Source organism: Lynx canadensis, chromosome B1, assembly GCF_007474595.2.
Source record: "Lynx canadensis isolate LIC74 chromosome B1, mLynCan4.pri.v2, whole genome shotgun sequence".
Lineage (NCBI taxonomy): Eukaryota > Metazoa > Chordata > Mammalia > Carnivora > Felidae > Lynx > Lynx canadensis.
The window spans coordinates 45,594,801-45,621,507 of record NC_044306.2 but is presented as its reverse complement, the minus strand read 5'-3'; the positions used below and the strand labels follow the sequence as shown (position 1 = coordinate 45,621,507).

The following is a 26,707-nucleotide window of genomic DNA, read 5'->3' as shown; positions in this document are numbered from 1 at the left end:
AGATTGTTCAGTGAAAGGAGGTCAGAGGTGCACTGAGATGGGCGTTGAGGAAATACGAGGTGACGATTTGGGGCAGTGATGAAGAAATACAGGATGAAAGACATGAAAAGTTATTCTGCCTTATTCTGCCTCAGTGTTCTGACATGAATGCTCGTGTAGTAATTCATTTAACTCACATTTATTGAGGATTTGCTGTGTAGCTGCTACTGTGCTAAGGCATCCTGCTGCCCTATAAACAGGACCAGGCTGTGGGTGCTCTTTAAGACTCACTGACATTCACTATTTGCTTACTAGTCAAAATTTCCAATAAAACTGGTTTATTTTTTTTTTCCATTGGCCACACTACATTCTGTGTGAAAGCTGGTGGTGTAAGTATTAGGGTAGGCCTAAGCCAGAATAGAAATAGCTGGAATGTATGTAATCGGCTTTTGATAAAGCTTGGCCAAGTGCTCACTATCATGCCAACTGAGTTCATTAGTGTAGTGGGTATTAAAAACAGGGAAACTTGGAGTCCAAAAGTCAATTAGAGATCAATCGGTCCACACCTCCATCCTATCCTTCTCCCATTAAAGAGGTGAAAAAAGCAAGGCCCAAAGAAGGGAGATGCCATGCCTAACCAAGGCCAGAGACGCTTGGTTTCAGAGGCAGAAGTGAATGTTAGTCTCCTAATTCCTAGTCTGAGGCTTCAGTTATACTGTGCCAGGGGTATTTACTATTACTCAGAAACCAATGAGGCAAAGCAGAACAAAAACATTTCCTCCTCTGGCCCAGCAGAAAGACTTCCTTGTTTTGGCCATCACCCGTAGCCATGCCATCCTGGCTGCAGAGAGGCTCAGGAGTCATCTTTGGCTTTTCTTGCAGGTTTGTGATTACCCGGCCACCCAATAACTTTAAGCTACTGCCCTCGGATCTTGTGTTTTGTGCCATCCCGTATGGCACTTCTTGTTACAAAATGGATGGTACTTCATCTCAGAGTCCATATGAAATAATCAACATGGTGCCACTGGCATCAGAGACAGTTACAGAAATAAATTATTCGCCTATGGTTGACCCAGTTAACCAGACTACAAAACAACCTTTGACTACACCACTTCATCATTTGCAGCCAAAAACTATTTCCATCAGTGGTTCTAAGCAAACCGTCTTACCTCACAGCAGTAAAATGCCACCCCAGCCACGTTTAGGTGAAACTGAAACCGTGAAAGAAAATGAGAAAGGAAAAATGAAGGAAACCACAGAGGAGAATGCCCCTGCCTCTTCAAAATCAAACTAGGCCCGTTGATATTCTCCACAAGCCTTTAGCTTGCTACTTGTAAAGCATCTCCAGAGATGGTGACTTTGGACAGGAAAATAAAAATGAAAAGATGCCTTTTTGTGCCCATTGCTTCGTGGTTGATGAGCAAGCCCACCCGGGGAGAGGCAAAAGTCTGATCCAATCCCACTGGGTCTGGACTGATAAATAAAGAAATACATGACGAATGCTCTGTAAGAAAATTTCCTTTCTGTGTGTCCCTCGAACAGAAAATATGTTAGAATGAGCTGTGTTAAAGAGGCCCTTCAGGACTTGGGTTCCTCCAGTCAGGGGATAAAAAGTGAGCAAGATAAAAACAATGAGGACCTAGACACAGGAGACAAGAAATAAAAGAGCCCTCAAATGAAGAATCTTACATTCTTTTTCCTCAAGCAGGCCAATAGTGAACCAGTATATTTTCTCCTTCTCTTTATTCCTCATGCTTTTTCTTTCTCCGTCTCTGTCCATAGGAGGTGAGAAAGATCAGATGGGGAGACACCAGTTTGAATCAGAAACCAGTTTGTGTGTAACTAAGACCTAGGTATATGCCTGGCACAGGAATGAATATTAGCATATCCTGAGATAGGGTGCCTAGGTGAAATCAGGCAGATAGAAATACATGACTTTCCACATTCTCTAATCTGAGAATAAAGACATCATTGCATAAAAAGTATACAAAACTTCCCCATGTTCCAAAATGAACTATTTACTCCCAATTGGTGGTCTCGTAACGATGACCTTTGTATGTAACACCTTCTTGTGTTCCAGATACAACACAGGTAAAAGAGAAGAGGAAAGAAAATAATAAACTGTATTTCTGATATATTGTTTTAAATGATGTTTGTGATATCCTTGACATTCTTAACCCCTTTGCTAATTGGTATTAGTACCTCCACTTTACAAAGGAAGCAGCTATGGCACAAGTAGGGTTGCTAGATCAAAGAAAAGATAGCCAGTTAAATCTGACTTTCAGATAACCAGTAAATTTTTAGTATGAGTGCATCCAAATTATTATACTTTGCTAGCAAGTGATCAAATCACCATTTGAACCTAATTGATTTGATTCCAGCACTTGCAGACATTCTGCATCCAAGCACACAAATAAAAGAAATGAAACAAACCAAAAAGAAAGAACATTCATCCACAGGAAATAAAATTTTATATTAGTTAAACTTAGTTTGTAATAAAATTAACTCAGTCTATGTGGGGGAAAAAAGGAGTAATTGTAAGGAAAGTTGTCAGAGACCAAAGAGATTCTTTTTCTTTCCTTTCCTTTCCTTTCCTTTCCTTTCCTTTCCTTTTCTTTTCTTTTCTTTTCTTTTCTCTTGTTTAAGCTTACCTGAGTCATCTTTACCTTCACTTTTTACAGACTGGCTTTTTTGTTGCCTTTCATTACACGTGGCAAAGTATATTTTCTTGCAATTCCACATTTATAGATAAGAGTTGTAGGTGCATCAGAGATTTAACTGGCCTGTCTCTGTCTCTCAAATCCTAATTTCTTAAAGAAAGTGTGTAGTGGGTTCAGCTTTGGCCACTCAACCACAGCTATCAATGGCTGAGCAGCAGGGCATCTCCAATGAAGGACTTTTCTCAGGGATGAAAGGGAAAATGGTTCATGGTCTGGGAAGACACTGCACCAAACATCTACTGCAAAGGCAGGATCGTTCCTTCTCCCCATTCTCTGTGGGATCTTTTACACATAGGAGATTTGGTAGGAAAAAATATTGCTGAGAAAGAAAAGTATAGATTAGTCCTATGCATATTTAAAATCCACAAATCTGCTGTACACATTATCAACCAATCTGTTCAGCATCTGAATCTCACTTCTCCAGAGTCAAAGCTGATCCCACAAATGAGCTCATTTCCAACACAGCAGAGAATTTAGAATGAGAAACTCTTTATTTTTTAGTATTTTAGGGGAACAATTACCAGAAATATAGCTAAAGAAACATTGAGGTATATGCACTACAGCCAACATTTGAGTGTTGTTACTGCCAGTCTTGATAAATAAAATTGTCAGAATACCCCTAGACTCCTGTGCAAAGTGATTCCATAGCTCTAGAACAAAACCTTTTACTTATAAATGGCAACATTTTAATACAAATCATGACACTAGATCCTCTAGCAATATAGTAGATTCTTAATTGATAATGATTATTCAGACCTTTATTTCACTGAAGTATGGTAGACACACAATATTACAATACAGGTGTATATCATAGTAGTTCAACAACTCTAAATACTATACTATGCTCACCCACAAATGTGGCTTCCATGTGTCACCACACAACACTACCACAATACCGTTGTCTATATTCCCCATGCTGTACCTCTTATCCTCATGACTTACTCATTTTATAACTGGAAGCCTGTACCTTCCACTCACTTTCACCCCTTTTCCCTCCCTCTCCCTTATGGCAACCACCAATTTGTTCTCTATTTATGGGTTGTTTCTACTTGGTTCATTTGTTTTTTCAGATTCCAATATAAGTGAAATCGTATGGTATTTGTCTTTGTCTGACTTATTTTCACTTAGCATAATACTCTCTAGGTCCATCCATCTTGTCACAAATGGCAAGATCTCATTCTTTTTTTGTGGCTGAGTAATATTCCAGTGTGTGTGTGCATGTATGTGTGTGTGTGTGTGTGTGTGTGTGTGCATGTTTGTACACATACATACCATACCTTCTTTATTCATTCATCTATTGATGGTCACCTAGGTTGTTTTCACATCTTGGATATTTAAAAAGTGCTGCAATAAATATAAGGGTACATATACCTTTTTGAATTAGTGTTATGGTTTTCTTTGGGTAAATATCCAGTAGTGGAATTACTGGATGATAGAGTATTTCTATTTTTAATGTGTTGAGGAACCTCTATACTATTTTCCATAGTGGCTTCACTGATTTCCATTCCTACCAACAGTGGAAGAGGGTTCCTTTTTCTCCACATCTTTACTAACACTTGTTATTTCTTTTTCAAAATAATAATTCTCACTGGTATGAGGAGATATCTCATTGTGGTTTTTATTTGCATTTCCTTGATGATTACTGATGTTGAGCATCTTTTTGTGTGTCGGCCATCTGTATGTTTTTGTGAAAATGCCTACTCAGGTCATCTGCCCAGTTTTTAGTTGGATTATTTGGGTTTGGGGGGGATGAGCTGCATAGCTTATATATTTTGAATATTAGCCCTTTTTATCAGATATGTCATTTGCAAATATTCTTCTATGCAGTAGGTTGCCTTTTTGTTTTGTTGATGATTTCCTTCACTGTGCCTAAAATTTTTATTTTGATGTAGTCTTAATAGTTTACTTTTGTTTTTGTTTTCCTTGCCTGAGGAGACATATCTAGAAAGATGTTATGACCAGTATCAAAGAAATTGCCTGTGTTTTCTTCTAGGAGCTTTATGGTTTCATGTCTCACGTTTGGTTTTGTTCATTTTGAATTTATTTTTGTGTATGGTAAAATAAAGTGTTTCAGTTTCATTCTTTTGCATGTAGGTGTCCAGTTTTCCCAGCATCATTTATTGAAGGGACTTTTTCCCCCCATAAATGAGAAGCTCTTTACCAATTCTAAAAAATTGTAAAAATGATGTGTTGTCATTATATTTTATCATAGATTGACCACATAAGTGTGGGTTTATTTCTGGGCTCTCTATTTTGTTCCTTTGATCCATTTGTCTATTTTTGTGCCAGTACCATGCTGTTTTGATATTGTAGCTTTGTAGCTTTGAAATCTGGGATGGTGATACCTTCAGTTTTGTTCTTCTTTCTCAAGATTGCTTTGGCTATTCAGGGTCTTTTGTGGTTCCATACAAATTTTAGTGTTCTTCTACTTCTGTGAAAAAATGCTATTGGTACTTTGATAGGGATTGCATTAAATCTGGAGATTACTTTGGGTAGTACAGACATTTTAACAATATTAATTCTTGGGGCGCCTGGGTGGCTCAGTCGGTTAAGCGTCCAACTTCAGCCTGGGTCATGATCTCGTGGTGAGTTCGAGCCCTGCCTCGGGCTCTGTGCTGACAGCTCAGAGCCTGGAGCCTGCTTCTGATTCTGTGTATCCCTCTCTTTCTGCCCCTCCCCTGCTCATGCTCTGTCTTTCTCTGTCTCAGAAATAAATTAACATTAAAAAAAATTTTTAATAAAATAAAAAAAAACCAATATTAATTCTTTCAATCCATGAGCATGGAGTATCTTTCCATTTGTATCATCTTCACTTTATTTCATCAATCTTTTCTAGTGTCTAGAATATAGGTCTTTCACTTCCTTAATGATTATTCAATTATTACTTATAGAAGAACTGATACAAAGACAAGAGAAAATATGCAAGGAACTTAATAGTTCATAAACAATATGTATGTAGGCCAGTAGTTGCTAAGATTTTTTGAGGCTTTGACTCTTTTGAAAATTGAATGAAAGGTATAGGCTTCTTCCTCAGAAAATTAATATGTGTGTATATTCCACAAAATTCATCATATAAGTGGGAGGGAGGTCATGGATCACCCTATAGCCTATTAATCCATTGTCTTTCTAAATCCCTGATATGGGCCTTCTATAACCACTGGAGTGGTGACCAGAAAGAAAATAGGGCAGGGGAGTCAGGAGACAGGAGTACTTGTTTCAGGTATCTAATTAAACACTTATGATCTTGGACAAGTTATTAAACTTTTCTCAGCTACTTTCCCAGCTCATTTTATTTTTTTATAAAAGCAGAAAGTTAAACTAGAGGATGCTGAACATTACTTCCACACTCTTTCATTGAACACATATATCCATTCACTGTCTACTGTGTATCAGGTACTGTGCTAGATGCTGAAGAGAGAGCAAGACAAAGTTGCTTTCCCCCTGGAGCATACACTCTATTTAGAGGCAGAAAATAAATAAGTAAATGGGCAAGATAACTATGTATTGTGTCAAATACTGGGAAGGAACTAAGCATATTGATGTGATCGAGAATGTGATGATCCAGGACCACTGAAAGGTGGGAAGAATCCTGTGGAAACACTGTTTTAGGAGAGAGAATTTGGCATGTACAAGAAAAGAAAGCAAGCCAGTATGGTTACAGGATAAGGAACGAGCCACAGGAAGAGTTACATGAGATGATACTGGGAGAATGGGTGGGACCTGATTAAGAAAGATTCTTAGACCATGAAAAACAGATTACATCTTATTCTAACATGTTATTCTATCAATGAGAAGCTCTTTAACAATTTTAAAACACTGTAAAAATGATGTATCATCATTTATATTTTGAAAGATCACTCTGGGCACTTATGGTTTCAACAGTATGACTAACTGAATTCAAGTGGATTTTCTTCCTGCTACAAATTCTCAGAAATGCTAGGTAAATTACAACACAAGAATTTTTAAACATATAGCAGTTTTTAAAGGAAGTAAAAGCGGGGCACCTGGGTGGCTCAGTCAGTTAAGTAGCCGGCTTCGGCTCAGGTCATGATCTCACGGCTTGTGGATTCAATCCCAGTGATGGCTTGTGAGTTTGAGCCCAGTGTTGGGCTCTGTGCTGACAGCTCAGAACCTGGAGAATGCTTCAGATTCTGTGTCTCCCTCTCTCTCTGTACCCACCCCCCCGCCCACACTCCTTCTCTCAAAAATAAACCAACATTAAAAAAGTTTAAGAAGTAGAAACTTCCAGCCAGAAGCAAGAAGGAGGTCATAGTCAGAAAGAGTGTCTGTGAGAGATAGAAGACTCATCCATAGGACTATTTTGTCAATGGCTGTGACTGTAATGCCACGTGGAGCCAGGAAATACAGACGAGAACTGAGACCTAAGGTAACCATCACGAGGGAAAGCTCAGCTTATCTGTGTAAGAGGCAATCAACAGGCTCCTCATACTGACCCAAGAAAGGAACAAGAAAATTTATCTCTGCTTAGGGATGTTGGTGTGAAAAACACCTATCATGAGAAATGGAAGCCCCAAGCTCACATTATATGTAAATGTAGTATCCCCATTTATATGCCATGTGGCAGGAATTTAAAACTGAGAAAGGAATGGGAAAAAGAGTCTGATTCCAGGCAAGCAACTTCTTGAGATAACTGGTAGAAAGAAATGAATAATGCTTTGCAGGAAAGAATTTTAAAACTCCATTGGTGTTTGGGGGGGGAAGGGGGGAGGTGGTCATGAATTCAAAACTTTCTAAAAACTGACAATATGCCCACAATAAAAAATTAGAAATGAAATGAGAAATTATCCTCATAAATCAGAATCAGCAGACAAATCAAACAAGAGAGTTAGCATGACCCCAGACTTTGGATATTAGAACAATCTGAAAAAGACCATACACTTAAAATGATGAAAAAGGTTAAAAAGATATAATTATAAATCATGATGAAAGAAAAGGATACTGTGGAAAAAAAATGAGCAGGCAGGGTTGAAAAAGAATCAGAACTTCTAGACATGTTGATTACATTAAAATTCAGTATGTGACTTAAGCAATGTTACATATAGATAAATCTGAATCATTTGCATAAAATGTGAAATAAAGATATAACAAATGGAAAATATGAAAGAGAAGTTAGGGAACATGGAGGAGAGAATGAGAAAGGCTAATATATAAAGAACTCAATTTCCAGACAGGGAGATAATGGGGAAGATGCAAAAAAAAAAAAAAAAAAAAGTCACAAAATTTTTAGAATTGATAAAATACAAGAAATCAGAAGTCCAGTGAGTCATGAGCAAGAAGTCTATATGTAAAATGAGTCTACATATAGACATAGCCATACTTAGACAGAAAAGCAGATTCCCTATAAAGGGATTTACCTTGAGAAATTGAAGGGGGGAAAAAAAAGGTTATGGACCAATAACATCAAAATGCTGAGAAAAAAAAAAGCAAAAGTGAATTTATAACCTTATACACATATGCGTATAGATAAATACACATAGTGTAATAGATAAAAATTACCTAAAAATTCATGACGTAACTTGCTCAATTTAGCAAATTAAACAAATAATAGTAAACTAATAAAAATCTAAAGAGATTTCACATCATCTTTGGCACTTCCCAGTGGACTTGTCTGGAACAGGAAAGCAGAACACCAGTTCACAGTCTGCTAATTTCATCTTGAGAAACAGCAAAAAATGCCCTCTATCAAGTGGACTGTTAGCCTTAAAGAAATACCGGAGTGACATTTGCACAGAACTGAGGAGTAGGGCAGTTAGGTTTAAGATGACGCTGGAGGAGAATATGCAAAGATCTCTCTAAGATTTGCTCTCCAAAATGTGGTCTCCAAACCAGCAACACCTGCATTACCCGAAAGTAGGCTCTGTCCCAGACCTCCTGGATCAGAGTCTGCATTTTAATAAGATCCATAAGTGATCCATACATTACAGTTTGGATTAATATATATGTATATGTACTATGTAATATATGTCTGTAATATATGTTACATACCCACACACACACACATATACATATATATATATACACACACATATAGATTACATGTATTTTATATGTGTACATAATAGTATATCTAATATATATTAAATATCCTCATATTCACATACATACAATTCACATACAAACATACATATGCAGACATATGTAACTATACCCACATCCACATATTTCTGGAAAATAAAAAGATTGGAGGTTTGGTTTTAATGAAAGCTGCCTCCTTCAACATTTAGCTCTTTGGCCTATTAGCTTCTATTTAACACCCATAGTACATTCCAAACACCTACAATGAACTAACTATAAAATCCTCAAGCTGAGTACCTTCAAACTGTAAAGGAGTCAATGGAGGTTGGAGTTCAGTGAAGTTGGTGCATAGTTTCCTGGAGGGACAGTAGCCTACAGCTCAAAGCCATGAGTTGTTTCTTGCAGGCCAAGAGACAAAAGAGCCCAACCTCTGTAAGTAATCCTCAGTTTCTCGACTGGCATGCTTAGGGAGACATGGAAAGTGAGGAGGAGGAGGGGGGACAGTAAGAAGAAGGAGGCTTCCAGGGATGGGAGGGAGAGGGAGGAAAGGCCCCTAATGCTAATTAGGTTTGAAAGAATACAGGATGAGTCTAGCCACTGCGTGCTGAGAAGAAAGCTACCTGAGCAGCTGATGGTAAGTTCAGACTAAACTAACTACAAGTCCTCTGGGGACGTCACAAGGTAAACCTGATCTGATCGTCTCTGTCATTTACAATCATTATCAGGCAGGCTGCTTCTGTAATTTTACTGGGGAGCCAATTAACAGATCCCTGCAGCTAGGGGGAAATGTCCCAGCCCTCCTCTTGTTTTTGAAAAGGAAAAAAAGCAGCTTTTGTGTGGCTGTCTCCTGACTGTTTCTTGTAAAGGCAGGAGAGAGGGTAACTTCAGACAAAGCAGTGACTCCTCAGGTCAGGTGAATGGTTGAAGTCAGCCTGTTCTCTGCCTTAATTTACTCTTTTCTGTAGCAACCTAAATCAGCCTCCAGATAGCCCAGCGAGCCTTGTTTCTTTCTTTCTGAGGTATGGAAATGCTGTCCATCTTTCACTCTTTCTTGCCTTCAAGAAAATATCTTAGCAGCATTTCATCTTTCAGGAAAGCAGGGAAAGGCTGGCTAATGGTACTGAGAAGAAGGCAGTAAAGAAAGGCCATTCTTATCTTCAATTTATTATTCAGCCCCATCTTTCCCCTGATACATCCTTTTTCTTGTCCTCTTGTCACAGGCAGTCTTTTTTAACTAGCTGTCTACATTCGCTACTTTATTTCCACATCTCTGTTTCCCTACTTAAGCCACCCCAACCTAGCTGTCATCTCCATTATTTACTAAAAATACTCTTTCAAGATCACTAATTACACGTAAGTCACTCAATATAGAGAATTAGAACAGTTAATCACACTTTTCTCCCTCCATCCTGAAACTGTCTTCCCTTGACTTTCGTGATAAGACAATCTTCTAATTTTCCTTTTGCTTTTTTGAATATGCATTCTCACGGTAACTCCAGCTTGCCTTTTATACAACACAATTAGGTATTAGCATTACTCAAAGCTTGATTATGGACCTCCTTCTTTTTTTACTCGGCAGGAATCACTAAGCAATCCAGATAATTAAAGAAAATTGGAGAGCATATACTGATCAGTATACTGATCTACTGAAAAAAAAATTTCCAGATTATTTTTTCAGAGAAATTGAGAATTCTGCTGGGGAGGGGAATATTGGCATTCAAGGCCTGGCAAGAGGATGGGCTGGAAAAACAACCTTTGCTTTCAGCTGACGTTCTTGAAAGGGCCTACTTTAGGATTACTTCAGACTAGAAATAGAATAGTTCTCATAAAGCCTGAAGTCAGCTTCAGTGCCTCTCCTTCCCTGATTACATCAAGGTGACCAATCCCTATTGTAACTACCTGTAAGTAAAAAATAAATAAACCCTCTCTGCTGGAAGTTAGTATTATTCAGAGTTTCTACACAGTATCTAGCACTCTATAAAAATGATTAGAGTCAGTCTTATCTCTGCCTTAATTTATGCTTTTTTTCTAGCAACCCAAATTAGCCTCCAGGTAGGCTCCCGAGCCTTGCTTCCTTCTAGTTGCTGAGATATGGCAACACTGATAGTCTCTTTTATTCCTTTTCTACCTTCAAGAAATAAATAATAATCTAAATTATTACCATGAATGACAATACAGAGACTCAAATGACCAAAAACCCAAAGAAAAGAAACAGGTAATGGAGACAAAATACAGATGATCTAGATAGAATGGAGAAGACATACTTTAAAGTAACTGTGATTAATATGTCCAAGAAATTGGGTGACACTTACATGGGGTCCAAGAAAATGGGTGATGCTTCTTCCTCGCTGGGGGCAGTGAGGATGGGTAACTCTAGTGTGACAGGTACAGGGATTTCACCTGGTTTATAACCACCAATGAGACAGATCAGGAAGCTATTAAAGCAGTCCAAAGGGATGCTGGGATGCTTCAGTGCCCAGAACCAGCTGGACAAAGTGGAGCACGATAGCAGAAAAGAGGCCCAGAAAAAGGCCTCCACAGAGGCCAGATGGAAGGACACTATCTATTTGTGGTTGGATGGGGTGCTGTACAGGCCTGAACCAGCTCCACAAGGCATGGAACGATGTCAAACACATCCAGAAGTCCTTTGCCAATGTCAGCAAAGACTGGAAACAGAGCCTCAGTGCCACTCAAGGACATGAAGTATTCAGAGACCCTCAAGAACATCTCAGGCCCCCAGATTGTGGGAACCTGCACAACATGACCTTCACCCATGGCTACTTTGGGAGCATGCAGGGGCTCTCAGATGAGCTGGTCAGGCAGATGTTGATGGTGCTGCAGAATTTGCTGGTCATCATCTCCTGTGACCCCACTTGCTGGTCTCAGTCGTCAGGATTATCAAAAGGAAGAAAAATTGACCAATGTGTATATGACCAAAAAAGGCAAACTAGCTTTATATCTCCCTAGAGGCCCAAGAATTGCAAGGAGAAATTGGAAACTTGGATGGAAACTTGACTGCTAGAATTGAGGACACACAGGAAGACCCCAGGGAGTCCAAAAAGACGTGGTTCATCTGCCATCTGGAAATCATAAGGAAGTATGTCCTGGATGACCCATCATTGCCACAAACCTAATGGTTGAGTGTTTCCCTCCCCAGTGTGAGATTTTCGGAAGCCATCTGAACGTGTACAACCAGACCCTGAGAACATGGATGCAGGAGCTCAAGTCAGAAGACCCAGAAGCAAATGAGAGCAAGAGCCTTGTTGACATGGGTCTCAAATACCTACACAAGCACAGAGGTGATGGAGAATATGGAGCTGGCCCCGAAGTAGATGTCAATGCCCTGGAACCTTTACTTTCTCCAAACGTGGTCTCTGAGCTGCTCCACAGGTACATGTCAACTCTCACTTCAGACATTATTACCTGGCTGCAAAAAGCACTAGAAACAGACAAGAAGACTACATAAAAGAGACTGATCCTGAAGCTGACCAAAGTGGGTACCACCAGGTGCTTCCAGATGTTTGAACAGATTCTTGAAGTTGCCGCTCAGATAAGTGAAGACTTGAAAATAAAAGTTTGTTACACAAACTAGTCTGTGCCTTTAGCAAATGGATTCATTTTTAAGTAAATCCAAAGATGAAGTTCAGTTGTATCGAGAACGGCTGAGAAGTCAGCAGTGCCTACACTATGTTCAGTTTATGAGAGCCATGAACAACTACTGTCAGAGCTTTAAAGAATTTATAGTTGGTTTTAAAAGGAAGTATTTCAAAGAATGAAGTGCAAGAGGGCAGATCTCTGAGCCAACCAAACATGGGTGGAATTCAGATACCATTGCAAAGGAGGGCTGCAGGAGCCTGTTTCGGGAGGTCTTCCTGGATTTAGAACAACATCTCAGTGAACTGATGGTAAAGAAGTGTCTGTTAGGTTCAAACACTGTGAATATCATCTGTCTCACTGTGGAAGAATATCTCAATGATTTTTCCAAAAATTAAAAGCCATGTAAAAAAAGGAGGATGACAAGTGGGATCCCCGTGGGCCATCATGCCGAAGCGCAACACATTCTGGAGCATCAGGGAGCGTAGGGAGGGTGCCAAGAGGGTGGTCAGGGAGGCTGGGCAGTTCCACTTCCTGTTTGGGAACGTGGCTTCTGGATATGGTAAAGATACAGGTGAGTACGGTGACACCATCATAGCCACTGCAGAAGTTATTAAGCTCAGTGACCCTTCTCTGCTTCATTTGGATGTCTCGACTGGTTAGCAACACCCAGATTTCACAGATGACCAGGTCAGCATGCTGCTGGTAGAGTGAGGGGACACTGACCTGGCAGGACATGAAGCAGGCCATCTCAAGACCCTGGAACAGAATCCGATGCAGGTGAATCCAAACCACATGCCCATCTTCAAGGAAATCACAGTTGCTGGTAGAACATGGCAATGCTTTTCAAGTAACCTTTGGTTTTTAGCTTTATGTACATTGTTTGCACTCATCATCCCCACCCTCAGAAATATATTAAAGCAAAAGTGACTCTCCAGGGGTCACATTAGATGTTTTAGTCCCTTGTACCTGTCTCTGGTAAGCATATTTGTGAAGTGCCCAGGGACATGGTTTCTTGAAGAACAAGTACTCTTCTGTTCTTCAAGCATTCTCATTTTTGTTGTAAACATCTTTATGAGGCAAGATTCTGATGTGAAATGCCTTGTGGTTGATTGTTTATCACAGTGGTGAAAATATATGTGGAGGGGAAAGAGGCCCTGCCTGCATTCACCTCTTGGCCTTTGCTCATTTTTTCATGTAAGACTTCTAAAAACTCTTCTGCTTAATAAAAGAGTCTGAAGTCATTCAGAGAAATGAAAAAGACAAGGAAAGAAAAGCCAGCCATGTATATGTGCTAATAAGAAACAATCCCCAAATAATGTCAAAATTGGTATTAAACTGTATCTATAATCTTTTATATTAACTTCTACCATTTACTATTATTATGATATTTTTATGTCAATGAATATTATTGGAAAACAAAGAATATTTGAATTTCTATAAAAATGTTTACACACACAAACACACAAGAAAAATTGGGTGACAAGATGGAGAAAGTTACCAGAAAATGATGATCTGTCAAAAATTATTTAAGAAGTATACGAAGTAAAATTGTATGTAAAAGATGGGTTTAACAGATGTTTGGGTAAGAAAGAAGGTAAAATTAGTGACCTGGAAAATCAGTTAGTAGAGAGTTAGGAGGTACTGATGAAATTGGCTACAAAGTCCCCCATTGGGTTAAGTGGGAATATAACATACATCACCACCCCTACCTTGTTCCAGTCTTTTATTGTGGTATTAGTTTCTACAGTTCACTAAGGGATGAGGTATTATTCTTAGTTTACTATCTTGGTAATGAGGGGAATTTCCAGAGGTTTCCACTTAGTGCTTTCTGCCTTAATGACACTCACCTCCATGGGTTCTAGAGTGCCAATGTGTGGATCTTGCCTATTCTCAGTTTGTCTGTTCCAACCATGTATAAAGGAACTGTGGGGAGAGAGAAGCACAGGTTGAATCAAGTTACTAACTAGGCCTGTTGAGAGTTGGGCTCAAGTTAAGAATCCATTACCTGATCATAGTAAGCCTCCACTATGGGCCACAATGGCATTTTTGGTAGGCCTGAGTATTTCCTTTTTCCCAGAATATAGTCACCCTAGTAAATAGCCTCTTCATGTCCAGAATTAAAGTTTAACTAAAAAAATAGTGAAATAAGCTTCCATATAAATGGAGATATTTAGAGATTTTAAGAATAACTTCTTTCCCAACTTTATTGAGATATATTTGATATATAAAATTGTATGAGTTTAAAGTATATGTGTGCATATATATACATATATATATATTGATGTACGTATGTATTGCAACATGATTACCATAATAAGGTTAATTAACACATGCATCACCTTACAGAGTTACCTTCTTTTTTGTGTGTGGGAATATTTAATACTTACTCTCTCATGCTCTCTCAGCAACTTTCACCTGTATGTTACGCTATGTTTAACTAAAGTCACCATAGTGTACATTAGATCCCCAGAACTTACTTATTCTGGAAGTTTGTACCCGGTGACCACAATCACCCATTTCCCCCATCCCACAGCCCCTGGCAACCACCAATTCACTCCTTGTTTTTATGATTTTTTTTAAGTTTCTGCATAATAGTGAGGTCGTCCAGTATTTGACTTATTTCACTTAGCATAATACCCTCATATATGTTGTTACAAATGGCAGGATTTCCTTCTTTCTTATGACCAAACAAGATTCCATTGTATATTGGGATTGCTGAATCATATGGTATTCTATGTTTAAATAGAATTTATCTATTTTGGGGAACTTCCAAACTGTTTTCCATAGTGGCTGCACTAATCTACATCCTTTTTTTTTTTTTCCAACGTTTATTTATTTTTGAGACAGAGAGAGACAGAGCATGAAGGGGGGAGGGGCAGAGAGAGAAGGAGACACAGAATCGGAAGCAGGCTCCAGGCTCCCAGCCATCAGCCCAGAGCCCGACGCGGGGCTCGAACTCCCGGACCGCGAGATCGTGACCTGGCTGAAGTCGGACGCTTAACCGACTGCGCCACCCAGGCGCCCCTAATCTACATCCTTTTATGGTTCCATACAAATGCTAGGATTGTTTCTTCTACTTCTGTAAAAAATGCCATTGGAATTCTGATAAGGACCTTTAGATGGCATGGAAATTTTAACAGTATTAATTATTTCTATTCATGAATATGGAATATCTTCTCATTTATTCATGTCTTCTGCAATTTCTTTCATCAATGGCTTATAGTTTTCAGTCCATTTTTTGAGGCTATTGTAAGTGGGATTTTTTCTTCATTTCTCTTTCAGATGTTAAATTGTTGGTGTAAAGAAATGCAGCTGATTTTTTCCATGTTGATTTTATAACCTGCGATTTTACTGCATTTATTAGCTCCAATAGTTTTTTAGTGGAGTCTTTAGGGATGTTTATATATCAGGTCATGTTGTCTACATACAGGGTCAGTTTTATTTCTTCTTTTTCTTATTTGGATGCCTTTTATTTCTTTGGTTTGCCCATGTGATATAGCTAGGACTTCCAGTACTATGTTGAATAGGAGTGGTGAGAATAGGCTCTCTTGTCTTTTCCTGATCTCAAGAAAAGATTTCAACCTTTCACACTGTTTTGTAGCCTTCAGCCTACAGATCTTTCATCTCTTAGGTTAGACTTATTCCGAGGTATTTTACTGTTTCTGATGCTATCATTAATTAGTTTGTTTTCTTAACTTCCTGTTCAGGCTGTTCATTGTTAGTGTATAGAAATGCAACTGACTTTCACATGTTGATTTTGTATCCCACAACTTTACTGATTTTATTATTAGTTCCAACAGGCTTTTCTACATGTCAGATCATTTCATCTGCAAACAAAGATAACTTTATTTCTAATTTGGATGTCTTTTCTTTCTTTTACCTGTCTAGTTGTTCTGGCTAGCACTTCCAGTACTATGTTGAATAGAAAGTGAGAATGAGCATCTTTGCCTTTTCCTGAGCTTTCCTGAAAACTCTCAGTTTTTCACCATAGAGTATGATGTATGCTATGGACCTTGCATATATAGCTTTCATTACAGTTAGGTAATTTTCTTCTATTCCTTGTTCATTTTGACAGTTTTTATCATGAAAGGATGTTGAATTTTGTCAAATGCTTTTTCTGCATCTAATGAAAGGATCATGTGGTTTTAATCTTTTATTCTGTTAATGTGGTATATCACATTAATCGATTTGTGTATGCTAAACCATCCTTGCATCCCAAGATAAATCCACTTAGTCATGGTGTATGATGCTTTTAATGTGCTGCTGAATTTGGTTTGCTAGTATTTCGTTGAGGATTTTTTCATCTATGTTCACTGGAGATGTTGGTCTAAAGTTTTCTTTTCTTGCAGTGTCTTTAAGTCTGCCTTTGGTATCAAGGTAATACTGGCCCCAAAAAAACAAGTTTGGAAGTGTTCTGTCCTCTTCAGTTCTTTGGAAGAGATTGAGAAGTATTGACACTAATTCTTTTTTCTTTCTTTTGCCTTTAGTTTTTGTTGTTGTTGTTGTTGTTGTTGTTGTTGTTGTTGTTTTGGAGTTGTTTTGTTTGTTTTGTTTTGTTTTTGTCATTTTGGTTTTTAGGGTTTTCTGGGCGGTTTTTGTAGTCGTTGTTCGTTTTTTGTTTCTTCGTTGTTGCTGGTAGAATTTATCAGTGAAGCCATCTGGCCCTGCACTTTTCTTTGTTGGAATTTTTTTGATTACTAATTAAATCTCCCCACCAGTTTTAGGTCTGTTCGCATTTTCTATTTCTTTGACTTAGTCTTAGTTGTACGTTTCTAGGAATTTATCTATTTTATCTAGGTTATCCGTACCACATCATCTTGCATTTCAAAATGTTCTTCCATAATCGTTTTTCTTGTTCTACATGTATACCTTAAGAAATTCTTTTAGCAAGTATATGGTGATAAGCTCTCAAAGTTTTTATGTCTCTTTAAATATCTATATCTCATCTTCATTATGGAAAAAACTTTCTTAGGTATAAAATTCTTTGTTGAAAGTTATTTTCTCTAAATACTTTGAAGTTATTATTCCATTGTCTTCTGGCTTACACTGTTATTATTAAGGAGTGTGATGTAATTCCAAATATCTGCTCTTGATGTCTTTCTTAAGACCTTTTATTTGTCTTTGTTTATCCTATTATAGCCCCAGATATGAATTGCTTTTTATTTATTTTGCCTAGAATGCATTGTTCTAGTGAGATTTTTGTTTATAATAGGAAATTTATAGCCATTGTTTCTTTATTTTTTTTATATATATGAAATTTATTGACAAATTGGTTTCCATACAACACCCAGTGCTCATCCCAAAAGGTGCCCTCCTCAATACCCATCACCCACCCTCCCCTCCCTCCCACCCCCCATCAACCCTCAGTTTGTTCTCAGTTTTTAACAGTCTCTTATGCTTTGGCTCTCTCCCACTCTAACCTCTTTTTTTTTTTTTTCCTTCCCCTCCCCCATGGGTTCCTGTTAAGTTTCTCAGGATCCACATAAGAGTGAAACCATATGGTATCTGTCTTTCTCTGTATGGCTTATTTCACTTAGCATTACACTCTCCAGTTCCATCCACGTTGCTACAAAAGGCCATATTTCATTTTTTCTCATTGCCACGTAGTATTCCATTGTGTATATAAACCACAATTTCTTTATCCATTCATCAGTTGATGGACATTTAGGCTCTTTCCATAATTTGGCTATTGTTGAGAGTGCTGCTATGAACATTGGGGTACAAGTGCCCCTATGTATCAGTACTCCTGTATCCCTTGGATAAATTCCTAGCAGTGCTATTGCTGGGTCATAGGGTAGGTCTATTTTTAATTTTCTGAGGAACCTCCACACTGCTTTCCAGAGCGGCTGCACCAATTTGCATTCCCACCAACAGTGCAAGAGGGTTCCCGTTTCTCCACATCCTCTCCAGCATCTATAGTCTCCTGATTTGTTCATTTTGGCCACTCTGACTGGCGTGAGGTGATACCTGAGTGTGGTTTTGATTTGTATTTCCCTGATAAGGAGCGACGCTGAACATCTTTTCATGTGCCTGTTGGCCATCTGGATGTCTTCTTTAGAGAAGTGTCTATTCATGTTTTCTGCCCATTTCTTCACTGGGTTATTTGTTTTTCGGGTGTGGAGTTTGGTGAGCTCTTTATAGATTTTAGATACTAGCCCTTTGTCCGATATGTCATTTGCAAATATCTTTTCCCATTCCGTTGGTTGCCTTTTAGTTTTGTTGGTTGTTTCCTTTGCTGTGCAGAAGCTTTTTATCTTCATAAGGTCCCAGTAATTCACTTTTGCTTTTAATTCCCTTGCCTTTGGGGATGTGTCGAGTAAGAGATTGCTACGGCTGAGGTCAGAGAGGTCTTTTCCTGCTTTCTCCTCTAAGGTTTTGATGGTTTCCTGTCTCACATTTAGGTCCTTTATCCATTTTGAGTTTATTTTTGTAAATGGTGTGAGAAAGTAGTCTAGTTTCAACCTTCTGCATGTTGCTGTCCAGTTCTCCCAGCACCATTTGTTAAAGAGGCTGTCTTTTTTCCATTGGATATTCTTTCCTGCTTTGTCAAAGATGAGTTGGCCATACGTTTGTGGGTCTAGTTCTGGGGTTTCTATTCTATTCCATTGGTCTGTGTGTCTGTTTTTGTGCCAATACCATGCTGTCTTGATGATGACAGCTTTGTAGTAGAGGCTAAAGTCTGGGATTGTGATGCCTCCTGCTTTGGTCTTCTTCTTCAAAATTCCTTTGGCTATTCGGGGCCTTTTGTGGTTCCATATGAATTTTAGGATTGCTTGTTCTAGTTTCGAGAAGAATGCTGGTGCAATTTTGATTGGGATTGCATTGAATGTGTAGATAGCTTTGGGTAGTATTGACATTTTAACAATATTTATTTTTCCAATCCATGAGCAAGGAATGTCTTTCCATTTCTTTAAATCTTCTTCAATTACCTTCATAAGCTTTCTGTAGTTTTCAGCATACAGATCCTTTACATCTTTGGTTAGATTGATTCCTAGGTATTTTATGCTTCTTGGTGCAATTAGCCATTGTTTCTTTAGATATTACCCTTCTTCCCTGTTATTATCTATTTCTGGCCCTTACACTAAGACATGACTTCTATATATTATAATGTGTCTTTCATTTTGTTCATTCTATGCAGTACCCTGAGTAGTTCTTTGACTGTATTTTTCACTTTACTAATTGTCTCTTCACCTATTAATAAACTCTATTTAATTCTTCTACTCAGACTTTTAAAAATCCAGCTATTAATGTTTGATTTCTACACATTATAGTTGTATTCTTTTTCAATTCTGTGCATTTAATTTTGATAGTATCCTTTTTAATGTGCATATTTGTGGTTGTATCCTTTAATTTTAGGTTAGCATTTTATACATACAATGCCTGACAATGTTTTGTCAATGTTTTAGTCCTTAGAAATCTAATTTTTGTTTTTTGTTTCTGCTACTTTCATCATCACCTGAATTCTCTGGTGTTGCTGACATTTCATTCAAGCTTATTATTGATCTTAGTCTGTCGAATCATTTGGATCTAATTGTGAAACTTTCTTCGAGAAAGAATTTGTTTCTAACGTTTCCAGTATTTAGAAAGCACCACTGACTGGAATCACTTCAATCCTATCAACCGCTCTTCTCTCCCAACACACACACGTACACACACACACACACACACACACACACACACACCACAATTAGTGCATAATTCCAAGCTCAGCTTTCTACCTCCTGATAGCACCTTTGTAACAGTCATCTATTTAGGTCAATTGCATCCATGCAGGATGTCCAGTATTTGGTCTCAACAACCTGCTGCATTCCTGAATGTAACATATAGATTTTTATTTGTATGTTTGTGTCTCTGTTTTAAGGTGTGGTTGGTGGAGAACTCCTCTATCTCTTATGCAGCCAGCAATGCCTCAACGCATAGTTCCTATGCAAGGTATATTGGTTTTTGCGGTGAAAGGGCCCTTCAGGAACACCTATCAACTGTAATGACAGAAGCAAGAGTTATAGTTTATTTTGGCTAAAAAGCAAATGAGTTGTTTTCATGAGTAGCTCTGATAGACTCTGGCCAAAAGCAGTGCTATGGAGGGGTCAGGTGAAAGTATGACACAGGGATGGTGTAGGTGGAGGCCAGTGAATTCAGTTATCTGTGAATTTCAAAACTATCTGGCATTATGAGGAGTGACAGTTTGAGAGACTAGGAAAGAAAAAAACACTCTTGGCATCTACATGGACCTTCTTATAGAAGGCTTTTGTAGCACAGATAGTGGCTTAGTGACTTCACAAGTCAGATTGAATACTGACTATGTAAAGGGAGCACATACAGCTTATGCCATAAGGTTGTTTATTTGCATCTATAGCTCTGTACATATATAATTCTCACATTGCTGTGTGTTCCAGGTTATTGGTCTCTCCACCGTGACTTGAGTGGAATTGATATGGGAGGAGCAAACTAGTGCCTTTGCAGCTAGGAAGAGGCTAAGTTCATGGCACCCTATATCTGGCTGTCTTCCACCACAGCAAGAACTGTTCTATTATTTTGAATTTTTGTTGTCCTGGCTTCTTGGCCTTGCCATAAGTTTCACTTCTATTGTAAAGCTAGAAAACACATGCCCAATAAGCCCTGGAGTTTCCTGAAGGGACCAGAGGCTTGATCTGGGGCAGAAGAAGAAACTCTGACTCCTAACGGGGCCTGTGTAGTTAGAGATTTGATGTAAAAGTCTCCACTGAGAGACATTCAGAAAGTAACATACACTGAAACAGACTTGTCTCTACAAAATTATCAATACTTAGTATTGCTACTGGCATTTGAAATCATGGATCTAAGCAGTAATGTTATCTAAAAAATGTAGATTACAGACACCAAAAATCATATCGGATGTTGTCTACATAGAGGGAGCAGGGCCCTTGATCACAGACATTGCCAGTGGTTACATCATTATTATATTTTGAATAGGTCTAGAAGGCTGGGTCACTTGGTATGGTGGAAGGGGAACGGGGTTACTTAAGGTAATGACTGTTTACCAACCACCATGGAAGTATTGTAGTAAACAATATCGCCAGACAAGTACATACTAGCCACATATCAGCTCTGGTTCTAAGAAATCTAAGGTACTTGCCATTCATTTAGAACAAAACTTTCCAGTCTGTTAAACACTAGACCAGTTCTTTTTTTTTTTTTTTTTTTTGAGAGGCTTCTCTAGAAGTCTCTATCACTTTCCAGATGACATATGGGATATTTATTTCATCATGTGGCTGAGATTTTTTTGAGAGTCCTCATAATTTTTTCCGTCAAAGTAATTGCCAGTTGTTTGACTTATTTCCTTACTCCCAGTCATTTCTTCAACTCATTCCAGTTGGCCTTCCTGCCAGATGACACCCTAGAAACAATTCTTCTCAAGGTCCCAAGTGACCCGCATGTTATTCAGTAGAGGGGCTAACTTCCTGTTTCATTTCATAAGATCTCTCAGCATCATTTTACATAGATTATCATTGTCTTCTGAAAACCCCTTCTTCACTTTTATGACACCTCACTCCCTGGGCTTTCTGCCTTTTCCACTGGTCACTCCTTCCAGGCATATTGAATAGGTCCCATTATCTACTCCTTCGTGTAGGAAAGTTCCAGCACTCAAACCTAAGCTGCTTCATCTTCCCTATGTTTATTACCTTCCTTAGTAACCTCATTCAAGTCTCTAACTTTAAAGATCTTGACAACTTTAAAATTTGTATCTTCAACCCGTCTGTATGTCTTGAGTCCCATGCATCTATTAATTTCAACACCAGGATGTCTGATAGTATGTGAACTTTAATATGGCCAAGAGAAAACTACTGATTCTACCATTCCCTTGGCCCCAGTCCTTTCTTTTTGCATGGGACTGCAACTCAGTTCACTCCACCCACATGTACCCAGTTGCTCAGGCCAAATGAGGAAGGCCTTATCCTCACCTCTCCTTTCCTCCAATCTATATCCAATCCATCAGCAAGTTCTGTCACTTCTACCTCTAAAACATGTCTTGGTTTCATCTACTCATTGCCCCCCTGTTGCCACCACCTAGGTCCTCACTTCACAATGTTTCCTGGCCTCCTAAGAGATCTTATTTGAAGTAAATTTGTTTTAAGTGAGATCTTTTTAAAAGACTCATTGCCCCATTCACTGCTTTGTTTTCAACACTTAGACTAGCGGTTCATACACATTAGGTGCTGAATGGATATTAGATGGAGAAATTAATAATAAACATGAGATTTCATACCAAAGGAATAGCTTTCCCTAGCTTTACAAAAATCTCACTTCATTCACAAATGAATTTATAATTTGTTGTCGGAACATATGTCCTGAAGTTTGATACCACTAAAGGCATGAGCAAAAGCAGTTCAGAAGAACAGAAACTCATTGTTTTGTTGCTGCCAAAGATGTTCTGGGTCTGGGCATCTTCACACACTGGCTTCTAACCTGAGGCTCAGAGGAAGTCTTCGTAACTCGCTGCTTGAAGTTCATACCCCAAGAAGTCTGGAAAGAATTGTTTTTTTAAAAATGTTCTTCTGGGGGCGCCTGGGTGGCTCAGTCAGTTAAACGTCCCACTTCAGCTCAGGCCATGATCACACGGCTGTTGAGGTGGAGCCCCACGTCGGGCTCTGCGCTGACAGCTCAGAGCCTGGAACCTGTGTCAGATTCTGTGTCCCCCTCTCTCTCTGCCCCTCCCCTGCTCATGCTCTGTCTCTCTCTGTCTCTCTCTGTCTCTCTCTCAAAAATAAACATTATAAATAAATAAATAAATGTCTTCAAGAAGTGTGTCCTTTTGTAATCCATGCATTTAGAGTAGATTACTAAAAGCTCCACAGTTAAGAGAACCTACCACTTTCTTAAGTCACTCCAGCATTTCCCAGATGCCCTTCTCACTGCATTCTCATCTTACTCTTGCCTCTTAATAACCCACCAAACAAAACAACCTCATAAACCCTCGTTAGGCAAACGTTGTCTTCCTCCTGGGGTGAAAGAAAGTCTGAGCACCAGTTATGTGTGAAATGCAGGATGAAGAAAAGAATCTGGTTTTAAAGGTAGAGAGGCCAGTCTCCAGGTCTGGCTCTGCTGATTTGTCTGGCATGAATTTGGAGAAGTGGCTTAACTTCTCAGAACATTTTTTGACCCAAGAGAGGTTGCTAATAATGACTTCCTGACAAGGTGCTTGTGAGGTATAGGCATATTCTCTCTGGGACGGTGTCCATAAGTAAAGTGCAGGCCCCGTGCCTGGAGCTGGTTGGTGTTTGGAGGCTGCTTTGTTCTGGATCTTCCCTCCAAGGGCTCTATTTTACTGTCTATCAATCAACTGTTACTCGTGCCCAGTGGCAGAACATGCCCCCTCCCAGGATTCAGACAACGTGAGGACAGTAAGAACTGGAGGAATCCTGAGAAAGTTGTAAAAAGGCTCACTCGTTAAATGAAACGTGGCTGAGCGGAGTAAGTCACACCGGAGATCATTAACATTTCAGAATGAATTAATAGACGGAGGTGGATGGTTTTTCTTCATCATTTACCGACTAGATAAATCTGGCCACATCTTTCATTAGTTTGCTGTACTTTGCCAGGGAGACTCTCTTGGATTTGCAAGATAGTGCGCAGACGTGTGCTGCACAGACACGTGCTGCAATGCCAAAGGAGTAGAAAGCAAGCAGGGATGGGGGTCAAGGGGAGGAGTCGTGAGTTTGGGGAAAGCAGAGATTTGATTCTGAAGAGCAAACCGTTACTGGGTCAGGGCGGCTTTTGCATAATTCTATTATCGCCAGGAAGAGGAGAAATAATCATATTAGGTGTGTGCGATACTGCTCAGCGTGGCTTGTCTTACCTTACTTTTGAAGTCAGACAGGTTTAAATGCTTTGTGTGAGTTGTTCAGAAGGCACCCAATCTAAAAGGCAGGTGCTGCCAGAGCAGAGCAGGGAAGTTTTTGATGTTGACAACGACATAGATTCTTGCGCAGAAAGGAGTAATCCATTCGGTCACAGTTACAAAAAAGTTCCATGTGTGCTGCTTTGGGGAACAGAGGCAGTGCCATCTGGGAGGGTGGCTTTCAGGCAGGCCAGCTGCAGGGCGTCAGCATGTGGTGAGCCAGTCCATGAGCAAGGGCATCCCTTTATCCAGTCCCCCCGTCCTCCATGTTGAGAAGTGGGCATTCCCATGAGCAGCTGCATGGCATTGCTGTGGACATCAGCTCCACCTCACCTTCTGTTTACGGAGTCTGGGCATCTCGTCAGTTTGCATTTGGTTTCTGCATGCCATTGCTCCTCTCTGAGGTCCAGCACAGTCTGTAGCAAGGCCCGGGCCCATCTGGGGCTCAGCTGATTCCAGGTGAGGCTTGTCAGAGGCCTCCCCCACAATGGGCCAGACATGGGCAGGGAAGCATTTTCACTTGCTCCCCACCATAGAGTGTGGGAAGGAAACAAGAGCTGTGGTCTTGTGAAATGTAGTGGTGAACATTTCTTCCCAGCTCCAGGGATGTTCGTAGCTTGAAACCGGCCATAGTGGGAGTACTTGCACCATGGAAATCATCAAACTCTGCAAATAGGGGTTTTTGTTTTTACCGTTTGAGGGCTGGTTGTTAAACACTTGCCAGCACAATGCTGGATGAGGTGCAAGGAGCAGAACATGGGAGCCTGGATTTCAAAGTCCTTAATTACCCCTCTATCCACTATCATAGAGCCTTGCTCAAATGTCTCATCCGAACCTCTCCTGTATAGTTTGACAACTGCTTCCGGCAGTGGCCAGCCACAGAAGGTTTTGTGTGTGTTTTTATTTTCAATCATATTTGTATCTTAGAAAGGTAACCCTGACCACAGTGTGTTGGGTAGACTGAAAGGGTATAAAATCAGAGATAACATCAGAGGCAAAAGAATCCGATGGTAATCTAATTGCCTTTGTCCATATAAAAGATGATGAGACCTGAACTAAGGCAGGAGCAGTGAATAGGAGAAGCGAGGACAGATATAACGAATAAATCGTAGAGAAACAGAGTCGGCAGGACTTATCGATCGATTGGGTGTCGGGATGAGAAAAAGAAGAGTAGACGACAACATCCAGGTTGCACACGATCTCACCATTCACTAAGACAGACTTTGGTGGAAAACCGATGACTTATGTTTAGAACCAGCAGAGATGCCTGGGAGGCAGGTAGAGGGGGCCGAAGCTCAGAGGAGCAGAGTTGATCAGAATGCGTTTTGACAGTCAGCAGATGGTGTCAGGTGACAGGGGTGATCAGGGGCCATTTAGGGACAGTATGAAGTGAGAAGAGGCCCAAGGAATAAACACAAATGGAAAACACAACATTTAACACTACACACAGTGAAGTAAGAGTCAACAGAGAACAGGAGCGAGATTGGTCAGTGGAGTAGTGGAGAGAGGACAGAAGCAAAGAAGGAAGAGAGAACTGGATGGTCATTAATGCGAAATTTGGGGTCAAGATAAAGAAATATGACATCAAATGAAGAATGTATCAGGTTTAGCTGGGAAGATTGTTAGAGCCTTTTGCCACAACAGCGTCTGGGCATGCAGGGACAGAGGAAGCCAGACCGCAGGTGTTTAAAGAACAAGGGAGAAGAGGATGGAAATAATAGAAAACAAGCGAAGAAGCAAGCATTCTGGGCTTGGGAGGTAAGAAAGGGCAAGGAGATGCAGGATCAAGGGAGGAATTTATTTTTAAGATAGACAACAGACTTGATCATAATTTTACACTATGCAGAAGGGACCAATTGAGATGAAGTCACCGATCTGGGAAGGAGGAAGGGAGTCCCAGATGCAGGAAGGTCCCAGCTGAGACAGGAGGGTCGGGCAAGAGCACAGGTGGAAGGAAGGACCTTAATGAGAGAAATAACATCTCTTCCTGCAAGACCAGAAGGATGGGTTCAAGAATAAATGCAAACATAGCTTTCCGATTGCTGGAACTTGAGGGAGCTTGTACCTAATATTCTGTTTTCTCTTGTTCGGAATAAGCACTGTGGGGAATGGGCAATTTTAAGCATACATTACACTTTAATGCTTTAATACAGAGGTATAATTACATTCCAGAGTTTTTGTTTGTTTTTGGTGCAGTTTGTGCCTCAGAGCATCTGCACTCTGGCAGACATAATAGCACATCTCACACCACGTCACTGTTGCTCATTTGATCACCTGCCTTTCCATGTTGCAATAAACCTAGACGGAGGAGGAACAGTACTTGTAGCCTAGCAGAGTGCCTGAAGTATAATGGGTGATTAACAAATATTTGTTCACGGGTGAATGAGTAAATGAGTACTTATTGGCATTAGCCCAATATTCCCAACTGAACTGTAAACTCCGCTGGGTCATAAATTTGGGCGGGCCTCAGCATTTTCAGTATACAGGAGCTGCACAA

The 26,707-nt window shown here is 39.7% G+C and overlaps 1 protein-coding gene and 1 pseudogene across 1 annotated transcript in view; both read left to right on the top strand.

Moving 5' to 3' along the window:
* KCNU1 (potassium calcium-activated channel subfamily U member 1) overlaps positions 1 to 1,273 on the top strand; it is a 149,449-nt gene extending 148,176 nt beyond the window's left edge. Inside the window, exon 27 of the mRNA XM_030311875.1 lies at positions 862 to 1,273. Within this exon, the coding sequence (XP_030167735.1) occupies positions 862 to 1,273 (412 nt within the window). The remainder of the gene's footprint in view (positions 1 to 861) is intronic.
* Positions 1,274 to 11,312: 10,039 nt separating this feature from the next.
* The window catches only part of LOC115512953, a 60,958-nt pseudogene continuing 45,563 nt past the window's right edge, over positions 11,313 to 26,707 (top strand).